Source organism: Bufo bufo, chromosome 3, assembly GCF_905171765.1.
Source record: "Bufo bufo chromosome 3, aBufBuf1.1, whole genome shotgun sequence".
Classification (NCBI taxonomy): domain Eukaryota; kingdom Metazoa; phylum Chordata; class Amphibia; order Anura; family Bufonidae; genus Bufo; species Bufo bufo.
In genome coordinates, this window is record NC_053391.1 from 694,177,871 (window position 1) to 694,195,216 (window position 17,346).

The 17,346-nt window shown below is 49.5% G+C and overlaps 1 protein-coding gene across 1 annotated transcript in view; it reads left to right on the forward strand.

Annotated features, from left to right (window-relative positions):
• The window catches only part of CLPB (caseinolytic mitochondrial matrix peptidase chaperone subunit B), a 54,586-nt gene that overhangs the window by 11,818 nt on the left and 25,422 nt on the right, over positions 1–17,346 (forward strand). The window contains exons 4-7 of the mRNA XM_040426573.1: positions 275–378; positions 6,875–7,003; positions 13,192–13,289; positions 16,517–16,631. Of these exons, the coding sequence (XP_040282507.1) occupies positions 275–378; positions 6,875–7,003; positions 13,192–13,289; positions 16,517–16,631 (446 nt within the window). The remainder of the gene's footprint in view (positions 1–274; positions 379–6,874; positions 7,004–13,191; positions 13,290–16,516; positions 16,632–17,346) is intronic.

Sequence of the window (17,346 nt, forward strand, 5' to 3'; positions counted from 1 at the left end):
CCGTGTCCCAACAAGGTGGTCAGTAAAATCGGTGATGCAGCTATGGATGTGACTAGAGTTGAATACAGAATATAAGTGAAGCTGGGGTCGGCTTTGTGACACAGACAGCAAAATTGTAAAAACAGCTCTGGATGTGATTGGAGTATAAGACTTAGTGGAGATAGATCGATAAGAACCTTCTCCCACAGTGCAGTGCAGCAGTGTAACCCCAGGCCTTATGATAGATTGTCAGCTCCTGGGCTCAGCTCCTTACTCCTGTTCTCTCTCGTCACAGTATCGTCAGGTCATTGCTGCGCGCCGGAGCTGACCCGAACCTGGGCGACGACTTCTCCAGCGTCTACGAGGTGGCGAAGGAGAAAAACCTGCACTCGCTGGAAGGTAAGAACAGCAAATATTGGCATAGGTGATCAACTCCAGTCACACCCGAAGCTGCAATCATAACTCTGCTGGCCAGCAGCTCTATTAGTTCCCATAATGCACTGCACCATAGACTGAGGTGCTGCACTTGGTCTGAACACTACATCTCCCACAATGCACCACAGAAGGGGAAGACCCTGAACCAGCAGGGCCATCATATAAGGTGGTGGAAATCAGCTATAAGGGAACTCAGGGGTCTAAAGTAGGAAGATTGTGGATGCAGCTCTGGATGTGACTGGAGTAGCTGACACAATATGTAATCACTATTTGTGATGTGCGTAGTTCAGACCCCCCATCGCCGGCAGCGCGCCGCAGTGACTGAGGAGCGGTCGGGCTCTGCAGCGCGGTTTAATATCCCTGTCAGACGGCTTCTCGTCTTTGTAAATAAAGCGTCCCCGGCACGCAGAGCGGTGATTATTATGGTAATGCGCCGCCGCCTGCTTTATGGCTGTTTATTTTACTGCCGAATAATCTGATACTTGTCAAGTGTAAAGTCTTCATCACGAGGACGTGTCCGATCGCTCACCGACACCCGGACTGTGCGACTGCCGTGTAATAAGAGGCGCGATAAAAGGACCGCACAGCGACCGTCGCCTCTACCGGAGATCAGCGGTAACGAGCAATGACCTCACAGTCCAGGAATAGTCCTCATGATATAAACTGCGTGAGCCTTAAAGGGCCGAAGACTGCAGCTTATAATAGTGCTGGAGCGTTATAAGAGGAGCGGCTGATATCAGTCACATCTTATTACAGTACAGCAGTGTTATAAGAGGAGCGGCTGATATCAGACATCTTATTACAGTACAGCAGTGTTATAAGAGGAGCGGCTGATATCAGTCACATCTTATTACAGTACAGCAGTGTTATAAGAGGAGCGGCTGATATCAGACACATCTTATTACAGTACAGCAGTGTTATAAGAGGAGCGGCTGATATCAGACACATCTTATTACAGTACAGCAGTGTTATAAGAGGAGCGGCTGATATCAGACATCTTATTACAGTACAGCAGTGTTATAAGAGGAGCGGCTGATATCAGACATCTTATTACAGTACAGCAGTGTTATAAGAGGAGCGGCTGATATCAGTCCCATCTTATTACAGTACAGCAGTGTTATAAGAGGAGCGGCTGATATCAGACATCTTATTACAGTACAGCAGTGTTATAAGAGGAGCGGCTGATATCAGTTCCATCTTATTACAGTACAGCAGTGTTATAAGAGGAGCGGCTGATATCAGACATCTTATTACAGTACAGCAGTGTTATATAAGAGGAGCGGCTGATATCAGACATCTTATTACAGTACAGCCGTGTTATAAGAGGAGCGGCTGATATCAGACATCTTATTACAGTACAGCAGTGTTATAAGAGGAGTGGCTGATATCAGACATCTTATTACAGTACAGCAGTGTTATAAGAGGAGCGGCTGATATCAGACATCTTATTACAGTACAGCAGTGTTATATAAGAGGAGCGGCTGATATCAGACATCTTATTACAGTACAGCAGTGTTATAAGAGGAGCGGCTGATATCAGACATCTTATTACAGTACAGCAGCGTTATAAGAGGAGCGGCTGATATCAGTCACATCTTATTACAGTACAGCAGTGTTATAAGAGGAGCGGCTGATATCAGACATCTTATTACAGTACAGCAGTGTTATAAGAGGAGCGGCTGATATCAGTCACATCTTATTACAGTACAGCAGTGTTATATAAGAGGAGCGGCTGATATCAGTCCCATCTTATTACAGTACAGCAGTGTTATAAGAGGAGAGAATGATATCAGTCACATCTTATTACAGTACAGCAGTGTTATAAGAGGAGCGGCTGATATCAGTCATCTTATTACAGTACAGCAGTGTTATAAGAGGAGCGGCTGATATCAGACACATCTTATTACAGTACAGCAGAGTTATAAGAGGAGCGGCTGATATCAGTCCCATCTTATTACAGTACAGCAGTGTTATAAGAGGAGCGGCTGATATCAGACCCATCTTATTACAGTACAGCAGTGTTATATAAGAGGAGCGACTGATATCAGACATCTTATTACAGTACAGCAGTGTTATAAGAGGAGCGGCTGATATCAGACATCTTATTACAGTACAGCAGTGTTATAAGAGGAGCGGCTGATATCAGTCCCATCTTATTACAGTACAGCAGTGTTATAAGAGGAGCAGCTGATATCAGACACATCTTATTACAGTACAGCAGTGTTATAAGAGGAGCGGCTGATATCAGTCCCATCTTATTACAGTACAGCAGCGTTATAAGAGGAGCGGCTGATATATAACACGGCTGTACTGTAATAAGATGTCTGATATCAGCCGCTCCTCTTATAACGCTGCTGTACTGTAATAAGATGGGACTGATATCAGCCGCTCCTCTTATAACACTGCTGTACTGTAATAAGATGTGTCTGATATCAGCCGCTCCTCTTATAACACTGCTGTACTGTAATAAGATGGGACTGATATCAGCTGCTCCTCTTATAACACTGCTGTACTGTAATAAGATGGGACTGATATCAGCCGCTCCTCTTATAACACTGCTGTACTGTAATAAGATGTCTGATATCAGCCGCTCCTCTTATAACACTGCTGTACTGTAATAAGATGTCTGATATCATTCTCTCCTCTTATAACGCTGCTGTACTGTAATAAGATGTCTGATATCAGCCGCTCCTCTTATAACACTGCTGTACTGTAATAAGATGGGACTGATATCAGCCGCTCCTCTTATATAACACTGCTGTACTGTAATAAGATGTGACTGATATCAGCCGCTCCTCTTATAACACTGCTGTACTGTAATAAGATGTCTGATATCAGCCGCTCCTCTTATAACACTGCTGTACTGTAATAAGATGTGTCTGATATCAGCCGCTCCTCTTATATAACACGGCTGTACTGTAATAAGATGTCTGATAAGAGGAGCGGCTGATATCAGACACATCTTATTACAGTACAGCAGCGTTATAAGAGGAGCGGCTGATATCAGACATCTTATTACAGTACAGCAGTGTTATAAGAGGAGTGGCTGATATCAGACATCTTATTACAGTACAGCAGTGTTATAAGAGGAGCGGCTGATATCAGTCACATCTTATTACAGTACAGCAGTGTTATAAGAGGAGCGGCTGATATCAGTCCCATCTTATTACAGTACAGCAGTGTTATAAGAGGAGCGGCTGATATCAGTCACATCTTATTACAGTACAGCAGTGTTATATAAGAGGAGCGGCTGATATCAGACATCTTATTACAGTACAGCAGCGTTATATAAGAGGAGCGGCTGATATCAGACATCTTATTACAGTACAGCAGTGTTATAAGAGGAGCGGCTGATATCAGACCCATCTTATTACAGTACAGCAGTGTTATATAAGAGGAGCGGCTGATATCAGTCCCATCTTATTACAGTACAGCAGTGTTATAAGAGGAGCGGCTGATATCAGACACATCTTATTACAGTACAGCAGTGTTATAAGAGGAGCGGCTGATATCAGACATCTTATTACAGTACAGCAGTGTTATAAGAGGAGCGGCTGATATCAGACACATCTTATTACAGTACAGCAGCGTTATAAGAGGAGCGGCTGATATCAGACCCATCTTATTACGCGGTCCATAAAATGGCCTTGTGAATGCGGCCATAGGCCATAGTCTGGAGTCTAATGGGCGGAGTAACAGACATCTTGCCCCTTTCGCTGTTCCTGATTGGTTGCGGATCAGGAAGCCATAATTTGCCACTTTCATCGCCCCCTGCAGGTGCCACAGTGTAAATATTATCGCACCCTAGAATAGGATGTCCTCCCTTAAAGGGGCCTGCACCGATGGAGAGCTCTCCTGGGGTAAAGCCACGTCCATTATGTGATTTGCAGGGATTTTGAATCTAATTGTCAGCTCTTGTGCCCGGCTCTACCATTGTGTCCCTTGTTGACGGTGCCCCTCCCCCACCCGCCATACACATATTTCTATTTCATAAAATCATCTAAACTGCCGCATCACCAGAAATATATTACAGACATTTGCGCGGCCGGCAGCGAGCTGAGATGTTCCAGGCGTCCCGGTGATGGATGTGAGGCGCGGCTCCCCCTGACGCTTTATCGAGTTTGCCATCATAACGCCGCGCTCCGGTATTTCTTACAGATGATGACTGAGCTGTCATGGCGGGCGGGGGAGGGGAGCAGACGCCCGGTAATAATAAGACTTTAATCTCTTTACTGCTCTCCTGCCTAGTATCTCAGATTCATCTTCCCTGACACGCCGCGCTCAGCCTGCACCAGGGGCCCGTTAACCCTACGTGGGGCGGCCTCTGGTCAAACCCCACCACCCCAGTCCTGGGAAGTGACAGAGGCAGAAGTTTTCCATCCTGTACGGAGAGTTGTCTGTAAAATGCGTTTTATTACCGTAAAATCGTAACGTGTGTGGCCCTTTAAGACTGTCACAGCGAGCGCTTCCCCGTAAAATCTCCAGTGTGAATAGTCATTCTAGCGTTTTCATCATCGGTCTCTTTGTTTTATCTGGTCTGAGGAAAGCGGGGTGACCCTTAAGCCCGTCATTCCAGCTTCTCTGTGGGTTCACCCAGCTTTCCCAGAGTCCTGCAGGACAAAAACCCATGGAAGGCGACCAATGTGCCACCTTGCCAGCTGGTACTGAGCCTATCACCCAGCTTTCCCGGAGACCTGAATGGTAGACACTGTTGGGGTCATTTATCAAACTGGTATAAAGTAGAACTGGCTTAGTTGCCCATAGCAACCAATCAGATTCCACCTTTCATATTTCACAGCTACTTTGGAAAATGAAAGGTGGAATCTGATTGGTTGCTAAGGACAACTAAGCCAATTCTACTTTACATCAGTTTGATAAATGACCCCCTGTGTGCTGTCCGCATGTTTTGCGGCCCCATTGAAAATTAATGGATCCGCACCTGTTCCGCAAAATTGCGGAACGGATCCGACCCATTTTGCGGACGTGTGAATGAACCCTTAGGGTCCATTCACACGTCTGCAAAATGGGTCTGCATTAGTTCCGCAATTTTGCGTAACAGGTGCGGACCCATTCATTTTCAATGGGGCTGGAATGTGCTGTCTGCATCCGCATTTGCAGATCCGCCCTTCCGGATCCACACTTCCGTTCCGCAAAAAAATAGAACATGTCCTATTCTTGTGCGCAATTGCGGACAAGAAAAGGCATTTTCTGTGAGAGTGCCAGCGATGTGCGGTCTGCAAAATGCGGAATGCACATTGCCGGTGTCCGTGTTTTGCGGATCCGCAATTTGCGAATCCGCAAAGCGCATACGGACGTGTGAATGTCTTGCGTCTACTATACTTGGAAGATTTGTTATTCAGGAGTCTGGGAAAGCTGAGTGATTGGACCTGTGACAGCCATTTCTTCACTTACAGGAGCTATCACCCAGCTTTCCCAGAGCCCTGAATCGGTGGGCAGCTGGAATTTTGTCCTGCTTTTCCACAAACAGAAAGAAGAGAACTTTTTGACATTGAAGGGCGACTCCGGGGTCTCTGGGGGTGCAGACTCCGTACCCCGCCCCCAGCAGGTGGACGTGTGGCTCCGGGTGGGTGGTTATCATTGATTAGGTCCCGTAGTGCGGCCGCTCTACACTGCAGCTGCTGATTATCAGTGGTGACATCACCCACAGAGAGCGCCCCCCGGGGGCTGCATCTGTCCTGCCTGACAGGGGGGGATGAGAGACGTTACACTTGTTATCGGCCGGGGAGAGGCTGCGGACACAGAAGCGATGGAAAAATTCCCTTATAATTTCGCTATAACTGGAGACTCTTTGTGGTCATGTGATGATGGCTCTAGTGACCGTTTTTGGGCCGTGTTACTCGCTCTCGTCTTCTTTCCGGGGATCCCAGGGCGTTTGACCTGCAGGGGTGAAAGGCTCAGAGGTCAAGGAGCCCCCGGGCAGGAGTATAATGGATTCTTCCACTCTAATCACCGGTTAATGTTCATGTCCGTGTCAGCGCGCGGCGTCCACTGCGATGATTCCGATGATGAAAATATTGTCTGTCCATGCATCATGTGTCCGTCCTGCAGCGCCATCTAGGCAGAGAGAGGCCTGAAAAAACCATGGCAGACTCAAGGTTAGAAAGGGTTAAATAAATGTTACTCTTTGTACAACTAAAAGTTACAGAATAACCTTCCTCCTGCTGTTCAGGATCTCTGCTTCCGTTTGGTGAATGGAATCATTCATCGTTTGCTCCTAGGGGGATACGAGCCTTTGCTGGTCACACAGGAGCGTGGCTCGTTTCAGGTGTACGAGGGGTGCACACGTGTGACCATCGCATGACCAGGACTCATTATTACCTGTAAACAGCTTGATTGACAGCAAGCAGAGATCTTAAAATCTGTGAGGAATTGATACATATATTGCATATAGGGAAAGTTCTCAGTGATGATGATGGGTGACATCTTTCTGCTCTTTTAGTTCTAGTGACCCGGGAGGATGAGTTCAGTAACCGGCTGAATAACCGCGCCAGTTTCCGGGGCTGCACGGCTCTGCACTACGCCGTCCTGGTGGATGACTATGGGACGGTCCAAGCTTTACTGGAGGGGGGTGAGTCCTATATGTAATGTTCCTGAGAACCAGGAAAGAACATTCTATACCATGAACATGTAATGCAGCATCATACAGGGGGCTGCGCCTGGCTCTGTGGGCACTGCCGCGGGGGCTGCCCCTGGCTCTGTGAGGGCTGCGCCTGGCTCTGTGGGCACTGCCGTGGGGGCTGCGCCTGGCTCTGTGGGGTCTGCGCCTGGCTCTGTGGGGGCTGCGCCTGGCTCTGTGGGGGCTGCGCCTGGCTCTGTGGGCACTGCCGCGGGGGCTGCCCCTGGCTCTGTGGGGGCTGCGCCTGGCTCTGTGGGCACTGCCGTGGGGGCTGCGCCTGGCTCTGTGGGCACTGCCGCGGGGGCTGCGCCTGGCTCTGTGGGCACTGCCGCGGGGGCTGCGCCTGGCTCTGTGGGCACTGCCGCGGGGGCTGCGCCTGGCTCTGTGGGCACTGCCGCGGGGGCTGCGCCTGGCTCTGTGGGCACTGCCGCGGGGGCTGCCCCATGCTCTGTGGGCACTGCCGCGGGGGCTGCCCCATGCTCTGTGGGCACTGCCGCGGGGGCTGCCCCATGCTCTGTGGGCACTGCCGCGGGGGCTGCCCCATGCTCTGTGGGCACTGCCGCGGGGGCTGCCCCATGCTCTGTGGGCACTGCCGCGCGGGCTGCCCCTGGCTCTGTGGGCACTGCCGCGGCGGCTGCCCCATGCTCTGTGGGGGCTGCACCTGGCTCTGTGGGCACTGCCGCGGGGGCTGCCCCTGGCTCTGTGGGGGCTGCCCCTGGCTCTGTGGGGGCTGCCCCTGGCTCTGTGGGGGCTGCCCCTGGCTCTGTGGGGGCTGCCCCTGGCTCTGTGGGCGCTGCCGTGGGGGCTGCTCTGCAGGCACCGCCATGGGCAGCACCATACCTGTACGCCATTTTCTTGCTGGACCTGATCCCAGAGGTCACCCTCTCCTGTTTCCTCACCACTTTGTAATCAAAGTGTTTGCTTCCGATGGCGGCAGGCGGGAAGGTGTCGCTTGGGTGAGCTCTCGCCCCATTGTCCTGCGCTTCCTCTCCACCTGCCCATTTGAGCCCTGGGGCAGCCGTCCTCCGGGTCTAAGCCATTAGCTGGCCACTTAAACAGGCGGCTGGATTCAGGAGCCTGAGGGGGGGGTTCTTCTTAATGACTCACTTGACCTTTGATGGACTTTGTGTGACCAGAGCATGACCGCCACAGCAGCACATTAACCCTGTCAGTGCCAGCCTGCTGCAAGATGCCGCGTGGCCCCCAGTCTGTGTGTGCGGTGATCCATGCAAAGAGTTAATGTGCCCCAGAGATGGAAGGGGAAAGTGACTGTGAGGGGACAGATGTGCGCCCTGGAGCTGTTTACCCCATGTTATCTGCTCCCTGTCACCTGCGACTGTACACAAAGCCCCCACCAAGGTGTCTAGACCTACAGATGGCGCAGGAGGAGGTGCCTGCCGCAGACTGGTTAACCTGGATTACAGTGTGTGAAGTCTTCTCATGTTCTGTTCAGCCATTTATCGTGACAGATGCCAGGTGTCATTCTCTAATGTCACCCAGCTTTCCCTACTCCCTGAATGGCAATGTGTTGCTATTTTGAGTTATATTTCCCGCAGCTCTGCTTTGTGTCATTCTTTACTGCAGTTCTGGCATTCTGTTCATGAAAGGGAAAGCTCAGGATGAACACAGCAATTGGTGCCTTATAGCTGCTTTATTATTAAAATCTGCACAGGCAATATCACAGGACGGCACTGGGGGCCTTGCCCTGGGTGCCTGTATGAAAAAGTAAGGCATCGCAAACTGAGAAGTATTAGGTCAGGATGAACAGCAAGCAGAGGTGTTGAATTTGTTTCCCATAGCAACCAATCAGAACGCAGCTTTCGTTTTACTAGACAAGTTTAGGAAATCTAAGCTGTGCTTCAATTGGTTGCTATAGGCAAAGAGACCACTTTGACTGTAAAAAGGGCCATAGCAACCAATCGGAGCACAGCTTTTATTTTACCAGAGCAGTTTAAGAAATCTAAGCTGTGCTCTGATTGGTTGCGATAGGGAACAAGACCACTTTGACTGTGAGAAGGGCCATTGCGACTAAAGTGCAGCTTTCATTAAGCTGACAGCTGGGACAAGGGGTCAGTGCGGTGTCACATCGCGGCCACTGCGCTTTATATGGTTTTAATCATGGCGCACATTATTTACGGCTCCACTGAAAGAATCAATACAGGGTTTATAACCGTCCCGATCTGAACACACATCGGGGGAGGGTGCCACCGCTGCCCATGACCACTTATTACAAGGAGTCATGCTGGGAGTTGTAGTTGGAGACCAGTAATGTAAATATATATTGGGCCCATTAGGGTGCCTCCTGCTGTTAAGTTTATCAGCTTCTCATCCGTCACAGTGTGACAGCGCAGTCACTATTATTCGTATCGCCTCTTGCGGCGTTGTGCTGACTGACGCCCCCTACAGGAAGAGCAGAGCGCTGCTGATGGGGAGGTCGGTGGCTGTTATACTATGGGAACCCCCCAAGATCCCAGTAAACGGACGCCCCTGAGTCGTCGTCTTCTGTCAGGATGTTCCAGTTCTGTCCGTTTCTGGGAAAGCCGAGTGACAACCACTATGGCCGCCACTACAGCTCTGACAGGGGTTGTCAGCTTTCCCAGGCTCCTGAACAGATAGTCTGCCTCGTTATGCAGAGGTTGGATGGGGTCGTATTAGGAATTAGGGAAAACAGTGGAAAGTGACTGAATACGGCCGCCATTACAGATCCCACTGGGGTTGTCACCCAGCTTTCCTGAGGTCCTGACTGGTAAGTCAGCCTCCTTTCTCTCGGATATAGCCCTTTGCTATTCAGGAGTCTGAAAAATCCCCCTGACAACCAGCTGTAGTATTGGCCATATCGGTTGTCACCCAGCTTTCCCAGGAAGAGATAACACAGTTGATTGAGGGGGGGGGGGGTTGGATTTTTACATTTTAGGGGGAAGTGCTCCATAATTGTGGCACGCTCCCTGCAAGACATTGACAGGACCCTATTAATTGTCACCCAGCTTTCCCAGGCACAGATAAAAGAACTGAATACAAGACCACTCTGGGCCTTGTGTTTAGTGGGGATGTGTAGGTTTTAGGGGGACACGCTCTTGAATCGCTGTGCGCCCCCTGCAGGACATGGACTCCCGGGCGGAGGGCGAGCAGCTGCGCTGATGCAGGACCCTAACAGGGGCTATTGACAGGGACCCCGGAAGCCAAGAATCCGAAAGACAAATTGTGAGGCGGACGGAGTTAATAAAACGTGAGTAATGCGCCGCTGTCACCGCCATAAACTTTTTTCAATAGCAGCGACAGAAACATATTTCCCCAATGAGTGACCTTCTTCAGCGGAGGCACCGAGGCAGCGCCTCATTTATCAAATATTATAAGATGCTGCGGCTAATGCCTCACGAGGGGGGCGAGCACAGCCCGGGGTGCGGACCAGGTGCCACCGCCCCCCATCAGATAGCACATAGGCGCGCACTGTGGGTGGTGACTAATTACCCGGACTATTAAGGGGTCTTAAGGTTGTAGACCCTTCGGCATGAGCACAATGGACTGCCTGATCCTCCGCCAATTAACCCTCCGCGGCCCCAGCACAGGACTCCATTGTCTTCCTGGCCGCCCCCCCAGTTTGCAGATTGAAGTCCTCCCTGTCACTGCAGCCGTCGTCGTCATCCGGTTTCTATAGAAAACTATAAATTCTGGAAAATTCCAATAATCCGGCATTATGCAGGCTGCTCGGATGCCGGATTATGGGACACTCACACATAATCAGCAGCTGCATGCATCCATTTAACCCTTACTGGTGCTGTGGTGCTGCAGCAGCGCAACTCAAGTGTTGGATTATCAAGTAATCTCCTGCTAATCCGGCATCCAGTCTAGAAGAATTCTCAGGCCATCAGGTTCCAGATTAAAGGATTTTTATTTGACGATGCGGTGGAGCCTGGGAAAACTGTCTGACAACCATGGTTAATAATAATGTGGACCGTGGTGGTTGTCAGCACAGCAGTAAACATTAATCCGATTCCTGTTAGTCCAGACTGTAATCACACCAAGTGGCCACTGCCTGCATAGGAGCCCCATCAGACCCCCGGGGCCCCTCCACATCATCTGCCGGATTATCGGGATTTCCAGGCCATAAAGTGCAGATGCCGTATGAATTACTTTTCTATAGCTATCCGATAATCCGGAATATGTATAATCCACTCTCATCTGGTCCCTTTTCCAGTGAGTTAAAGGGATTTTACTGGATCGGCTCATTAGGTCTCATAGACTAGGGGGCGTGGCTAAATGCAGCCAATCAGCAGCAGTGGAAACATTAAAGCAGGGACCTGATTGGTTGAAGTAAGCCACGCCCCAGCCTTCCACTGACACCAGTTGCTTACATGACATTGGTCACGGGTGATTACCGTAGGTTATAAAAAAAAATAAAATAAAAAGTCTCCTCCTCCTGAGAGGAACCTACAGCCCTGTTCATCCTGAGCCTCCTGGTTCCTGAATACAATGCTAGAATGACAGTAAAGACTGACACTGTCAGATCATAAAGAGAAAGAGTCTAAACGTATCCTTACAGCTCACCCAGCTTTCCCACGCTCCTTGGTAATACAGCAGCGTATGATATGAGGAGGCCAATCAGGATCCTGGAAAAGCTGGGTTTGGGCGGTTGGTACCTGTGGACGTCCGCCCCTCGGCTGTTGACACTTGTAATTTATGAAGGTGTAATATCCGATCGCTGCTGGTTGTGCGCCCGGCGAATCGATGAGCCCCCCCGCCCTCCACCGGTCAGGTCCTATCAATTATTGCTGCAATTAGTCAAGTCGTCAGAAGCATTAACAGGGGGATTAAGCTAATATTGGAGCGCGGCATCGATCGATCCTGAGGAAGAGCAGAGCGCAGAATAGATGTGCGGCCTCTGGGCTGTCATCAGCCAGCGGCCGGGGACACGTTAACGCCAGCGCGCGGGCGCGCGCTCCTCTGACTATCCGTCTTGTCAGCCGGGGCCCCGGCAGAGAGCGGCCGCTCCGTCCTCTGATCAATGGCCTTTATATCCCGGCCACTTTATGTGCCACATCGGGGAAGAGGGGGGGGGGGGTCTTTAACCCTCAGACTGCTGGAGGGGATTCAGCCCCGAGCAATCAATATCGGCGCAGAAGAAAAATTACCCAAACCCCCCCAGATCTCATCGTTTCATTGTCTGTCCTTTACGAGCAGCAGTAGATAATTTCTATCCAGAGGCCAGCCTTTTTCACAGCGCAGTGTTCGTTACAATGTATCAGTGCAGCTGTCCAGAACAGGACAGAGGTTTGTGCTACGAATACAATTGTAGCAAATCTTCAGCTGTGAGCATGATTAGGTAGACAGCTCTGCGTGCCAGAATTCTGGCTTCAAATAAGTAGGAATTTTTGCAGCTTTTTGGGCTCAGTTTTGCGACTTTTGGCGCACTCCGCTCTCCAGCGCCACCTACAGGTTTGGACAGATTTTCAGAGAACGCCACTTTTTGTGTCACATTTTTAAAAAAACTCCACCCCCCCCCCCCCCCCCGGCGCACTTTTACTGAAATGGGCGCATCCTCATTGCACTTGCGCCAAATTTGTTACTGTGCGCCACTTTCATAATTTGGGCTTCTCACAGCTGAAGATTCGTTACAGTTGTGTCCGGTCTAAGCTGAAATACCCCAGCATCACAAAGGCTTCTCTGTTTCTAGGCTGATGGCTCTTACCTGCGCTGATACATTGTACCAAACCTTCACATGATGAACAGGACAAGGTCAGAAGTGGTTTTCAGCCTCTGATTGTTCACTGGCAGCAAGCAGAGCTCTTGAAAAAAAAAAATCAAGGAATTGAAACGCAAAGCCTGTTAGAGCGTTCCAGATCTTTCTCTACGGTCGTCTCTAACCTGCTGCTCTTTGGCTGGTGTGAAACTACAACTCCCAGCATGCGCTTTATCTGCAGCCCCCCTTTAAATGAAATATGTTTGTTTTCCCTGTAAGCCCCCGTCTTGTGTGTGGCAGCACGGGAAACTTTCTTCACATTCACCATCACAGGGACCCCAGGAGATGTCAGTCTACACTGTAGTTCTGGCATTCTATTCATGAATAATGAAGCCGCATTTGAGTAGATAGGTTCCTTTAAGAATTACACTGCATCCTGTGACTCTCACGTCTCGTCCCCCAGGTGCGAACCCCATGCAGAAGAATGAGATGGGGCACACCCCCCTGGATTACGCCCGGGAAGGAGAGCTGAAGAAGACGCTGAGAGATTGGGAGACCAAGGTGAGCGCGAGAAGCCTGAAATTGCTGTATAAGCCTCTTTCTAATCGTATCCCTAAGCAGGTTTTGTTCACTGACAGAAAGCAGAGATCTTGACAATCGGGAAGAGTTAAACACAAAAAATCTGGTAGAAAGTTGCAGAACTTTTACCAAATGCTGTGTCCCTTTTAAGGGCAGCTCTGGAAGATCCTCCGACCTCTCTCAGTTCTATGTTATTCAATATGGGCCACAAGCATCAGGGGCCCTAGGAGCCCCAGGAGCAGGACTAAGGTTGGGGTTTTGCTTCACCCATAGTCATCTTCACTGCCTCCGTTTTGCATATGTTTGTGCACCCAGTTGATAATATACTGCTAGGAACTAAAATATTATGCGGAGGAGCAGGGGTAGGGACCAGTCTGCTTCTGGATGAGTCCCTTAAAGGGACCCGCTCACCAGGTGGGGCTCATGTGAGATCTGGGGTCCCCACAATGCCTTGGGGCCATAATTGTGTCCACTGAACGGAGATGTGAAGAAGTGAGCTCCGCCCACCAGACTCCTTATTAGGACTCCTGCAAGCTCATTGGACGGCTGTGCTGTCATGTGACCCCTCTCAGGTCTGATGAATGGCTGAGAGGGCTGACAGAAGGGAGGAGCCTATGAAACCTGTCCCCGATTCTGTACTGAGGTCTGATGGCGCCCCTCGCGTCCTTTCTCCATTGACAAATTATAGACGCCCTGATGGCGGCAGCTGCAGGGGATATGTATTAGAGAATCGCCCACATTACAACTCCATTAAACTGACCAATAGGCAGCTGAAGTTACCCACGATTTGTACTATGCAGTCTGAATATTGGGACATTGCTTAGAATACAATTCCCAGAAGTTCCCCTTAATACATATGGGTTTGCTTAGAATAAAAGCCCCCAATACACCCCCCAAACATAAGGAATTGCTTACTGTGCACTTTTGTAAATAAAGGTAGTTTCTTCGAATAAAGTTCCCTAATCAAAAGAAAATTGCTCATAATACACTTACCAAATAATCACCAGCATCCTGATATACTTTCCTAACAGTCCCTGAAGGCAATTGCTAACACTGTAATTCCTAAATAGCCCCTGTACTGTAAAAAAAATATAATTGCTTATGATGCACTTACATAACGTGGAGCAAATTGCTTACAATGTAATTCCTAAATAACCATAGTATATTGATAATTGCTTGTGGTGCACTTCCAAAATCTAGAGAAAATCTGTCATTCAGAAATGCCTCCTGTGCTGTAGTAATCTGCTAATTGCTTGCAGTGCACTTCCATAATATGAAAGTAATTGCTTACAATATAATTGCTAAATACCCTTTGTACCATAGTATACTAATAATCGCTTATGGTGCACTTCCATAATATGAAAGTAATTGCTTACAATGTAATTCCTAAATACCCTTTGTACCACAGTATACTAATCATTGCTTATGGTGCACGTCCATAATATAAAGGTAATTGCTTACAATATAAATCCTTAATACCCTTTGTACCACAGTATACTAATCATTGCTTATGGTGCACGTCCATAATATAAAGGTAATTGCTTACAATGTAATTCCTAAATACCCTTTGTACCACAGTATACTAATCATTGCTTATGGTGCACGTCCATAATATGAGGGTAATTGCCTAAAATATAAATTCTAAATACCCATAGTGTACTGATAATTGCTTACGGTGCACTTCCATAATATGTTAGACCTTTCTTACAGTGAATTCTCAGATATCCCATGATTGATGCTGAGGCACTTCCATAATATAAAAGGAATCGCTTACAGTGCAATCACCTAAAGATCCCCCTGTACTGTAATAAACCGATAATTGCTGATGGTGCACTTTAATAATATAGAGGGAACTGCTTACAGTGCAATTCCTAAATATCCCCCCTGTACCGTGATATAGTGATGATTGCTTATGGTGCGATTCCATAGTATGAAGGCAATTGCTTCCGATGCAATTCCATGGTCTCCGCTGTGTGACCCCCCGTGTGATGAGTGTCGTCGCTCAGCGTCTGTCAGCCGGTGCAGGGCGGTGGATTATGCATCGCCCTCATAAATAAGCGATCAGACGCAGGAAGACGACCTGTTTGCAGCCGTTCGCCGCCGTATTTCTCTCTGCGCGGGAGATGAATCTGCTTATAAAGCCGTAAAGCTGGGTGACAGGGGCGGGTGATGAACGGCTGGCTGATGGGGACAGGCTGCTGGCAGGTAGCGATTCTGTATCCCCCTCTCTTCTGGGACTCCCCCGGAATTTATGGCTCATTTTAATCACAGACGAGAATGAATAGACAGGAGTATTTAATGCCAGGCCGGGACATCCGTTTTCTGTGCCGCCGACAGCCGCAGACGCTTACATCTGTTGTGTGTTCTCTCTGCTGATAAACAACCGGAGCCGACCCGAAACCGCAGAACCGGGACCCGAGTCAGGGCGTCTGAAGGTACAACGGGGACAACAGGGCCCCGGTACTGACCCTCACCCACAGTGTGCCAAGGTAAACGCCCCTCTGATATTTCTGAATCTGGGGAAGCTGGGTGTTGCCGGCTCCTGCAGGGGGTCACATAGGATATCATCATACCCCCAGCCGCCAAGCGGCTCCAAAAAGCAGTTTGTTATCCCCTTTAGGGCTCATGAACACGACCATATGTACGGTATTTTGCGTTCCGCAAAAAATACGGATGACGTCCGTGTGCATTCCGTATTTTGTGGAACGGAACAGCTGGCCCCTAATAGAACAGTCCTATCCTTGTCCGTGATGCGGACAATAATAGGACATATAGAAACGGAATGCACACGGAGTAACTTCCGGAAATAAAACACGTTCGTGTGCATGAGCCCTTAGGAACAGTAATGGCAGCCATATTGGTTGACTCCCAGACTCCTGAACGGCAGATGATCCTGCGCAGGAGTCTGGGTGTCGACAGCCGCACTGAGCTGGGACCCAGCTTTCCCAGAATCTGATACCCAGCAAGAAACCAAAACATTACCCCAAGGTCAGGACACGCTATGCAGCCTCTGGATGTTTAGAAGACAGCAAGCAGAGGTCTTGAAAACAGAAACGTAAACATAAAGTCTATTAGAAGGTTGCTGAAGCATGCCACTATGGCTGGATTTATAAGGGGGGCTGTCACTTTAAGAGCTGCACTGATGGGGGTCCTCCAGCCCCGGAGCGGGGGAGTCGCTGCTTTGTATTATATTTTGGGTTCTCTTACAGTTTCAGGTGGAGCAGAGGAGGCGAGAACTGGAGGAGCGGAGGAGGTTTCCCCTGGAGCAGCGTCTGAAGGAGCACATCGTGGGTCAGGAGAGCGCCATCGCCACAGTGGGCGCAGGTGAGGGCAATCACCCCAAATCCAGTCATCACAGGCCCGGCAAGATGTCTGGAAAAGCTGGGTGACCACCAACATGGCCGACATTTTCAGCTCCCACAGCTGCTTTACCCAGCTTTTCTGTAGCCCTGAGTGACCCAGGGAGCACGTGAGACGGGGCGTCCTGATTCCTACAGTCGTGTGTTTCAGGGAAAGCTGGGTGGAGGCCAGTATGGCCGCCTACATCTCCCCTACGAGGGTTGTCATTCAGACTTTTCCATAGCCAGAGGCATCGATGACAAAAGTCTATAAATATCATATGGTGTCCTCGTCCTGCTCACTCAGCTGAGGGATTGTTACAGTGTGTCAGCGGAGGAGAGAGAGAAACCTCAGCTGAGTAAGCGGGACGGAATCCGGGTGGTTTTCAGCCTCTGTCCCCATTCACTGACAGCAAGCAGAGATCTGGGAAATGGTTAGGAGTTGAATCAGAGTCCGCTTTGGGCACTTGAGAACCCTTGTCCAGAACACGCACCAGGGGCCACACCTCTGATCATAGAGGGGCCACAGCCAGTGACAACCCGTGCCTCCAGCGTGGGGGGGCACAAACTTATAATAATGCCGTTATTTTTGGCCTTTGCATCGTTACTCCTGAGCTGAGATTTTTACTACTTTCATAAAGTGTGTCGTCCCCTTGGGGGTCATTCGCCGCTGCTCCTCCCCCGCTCGCCTTCTATATATA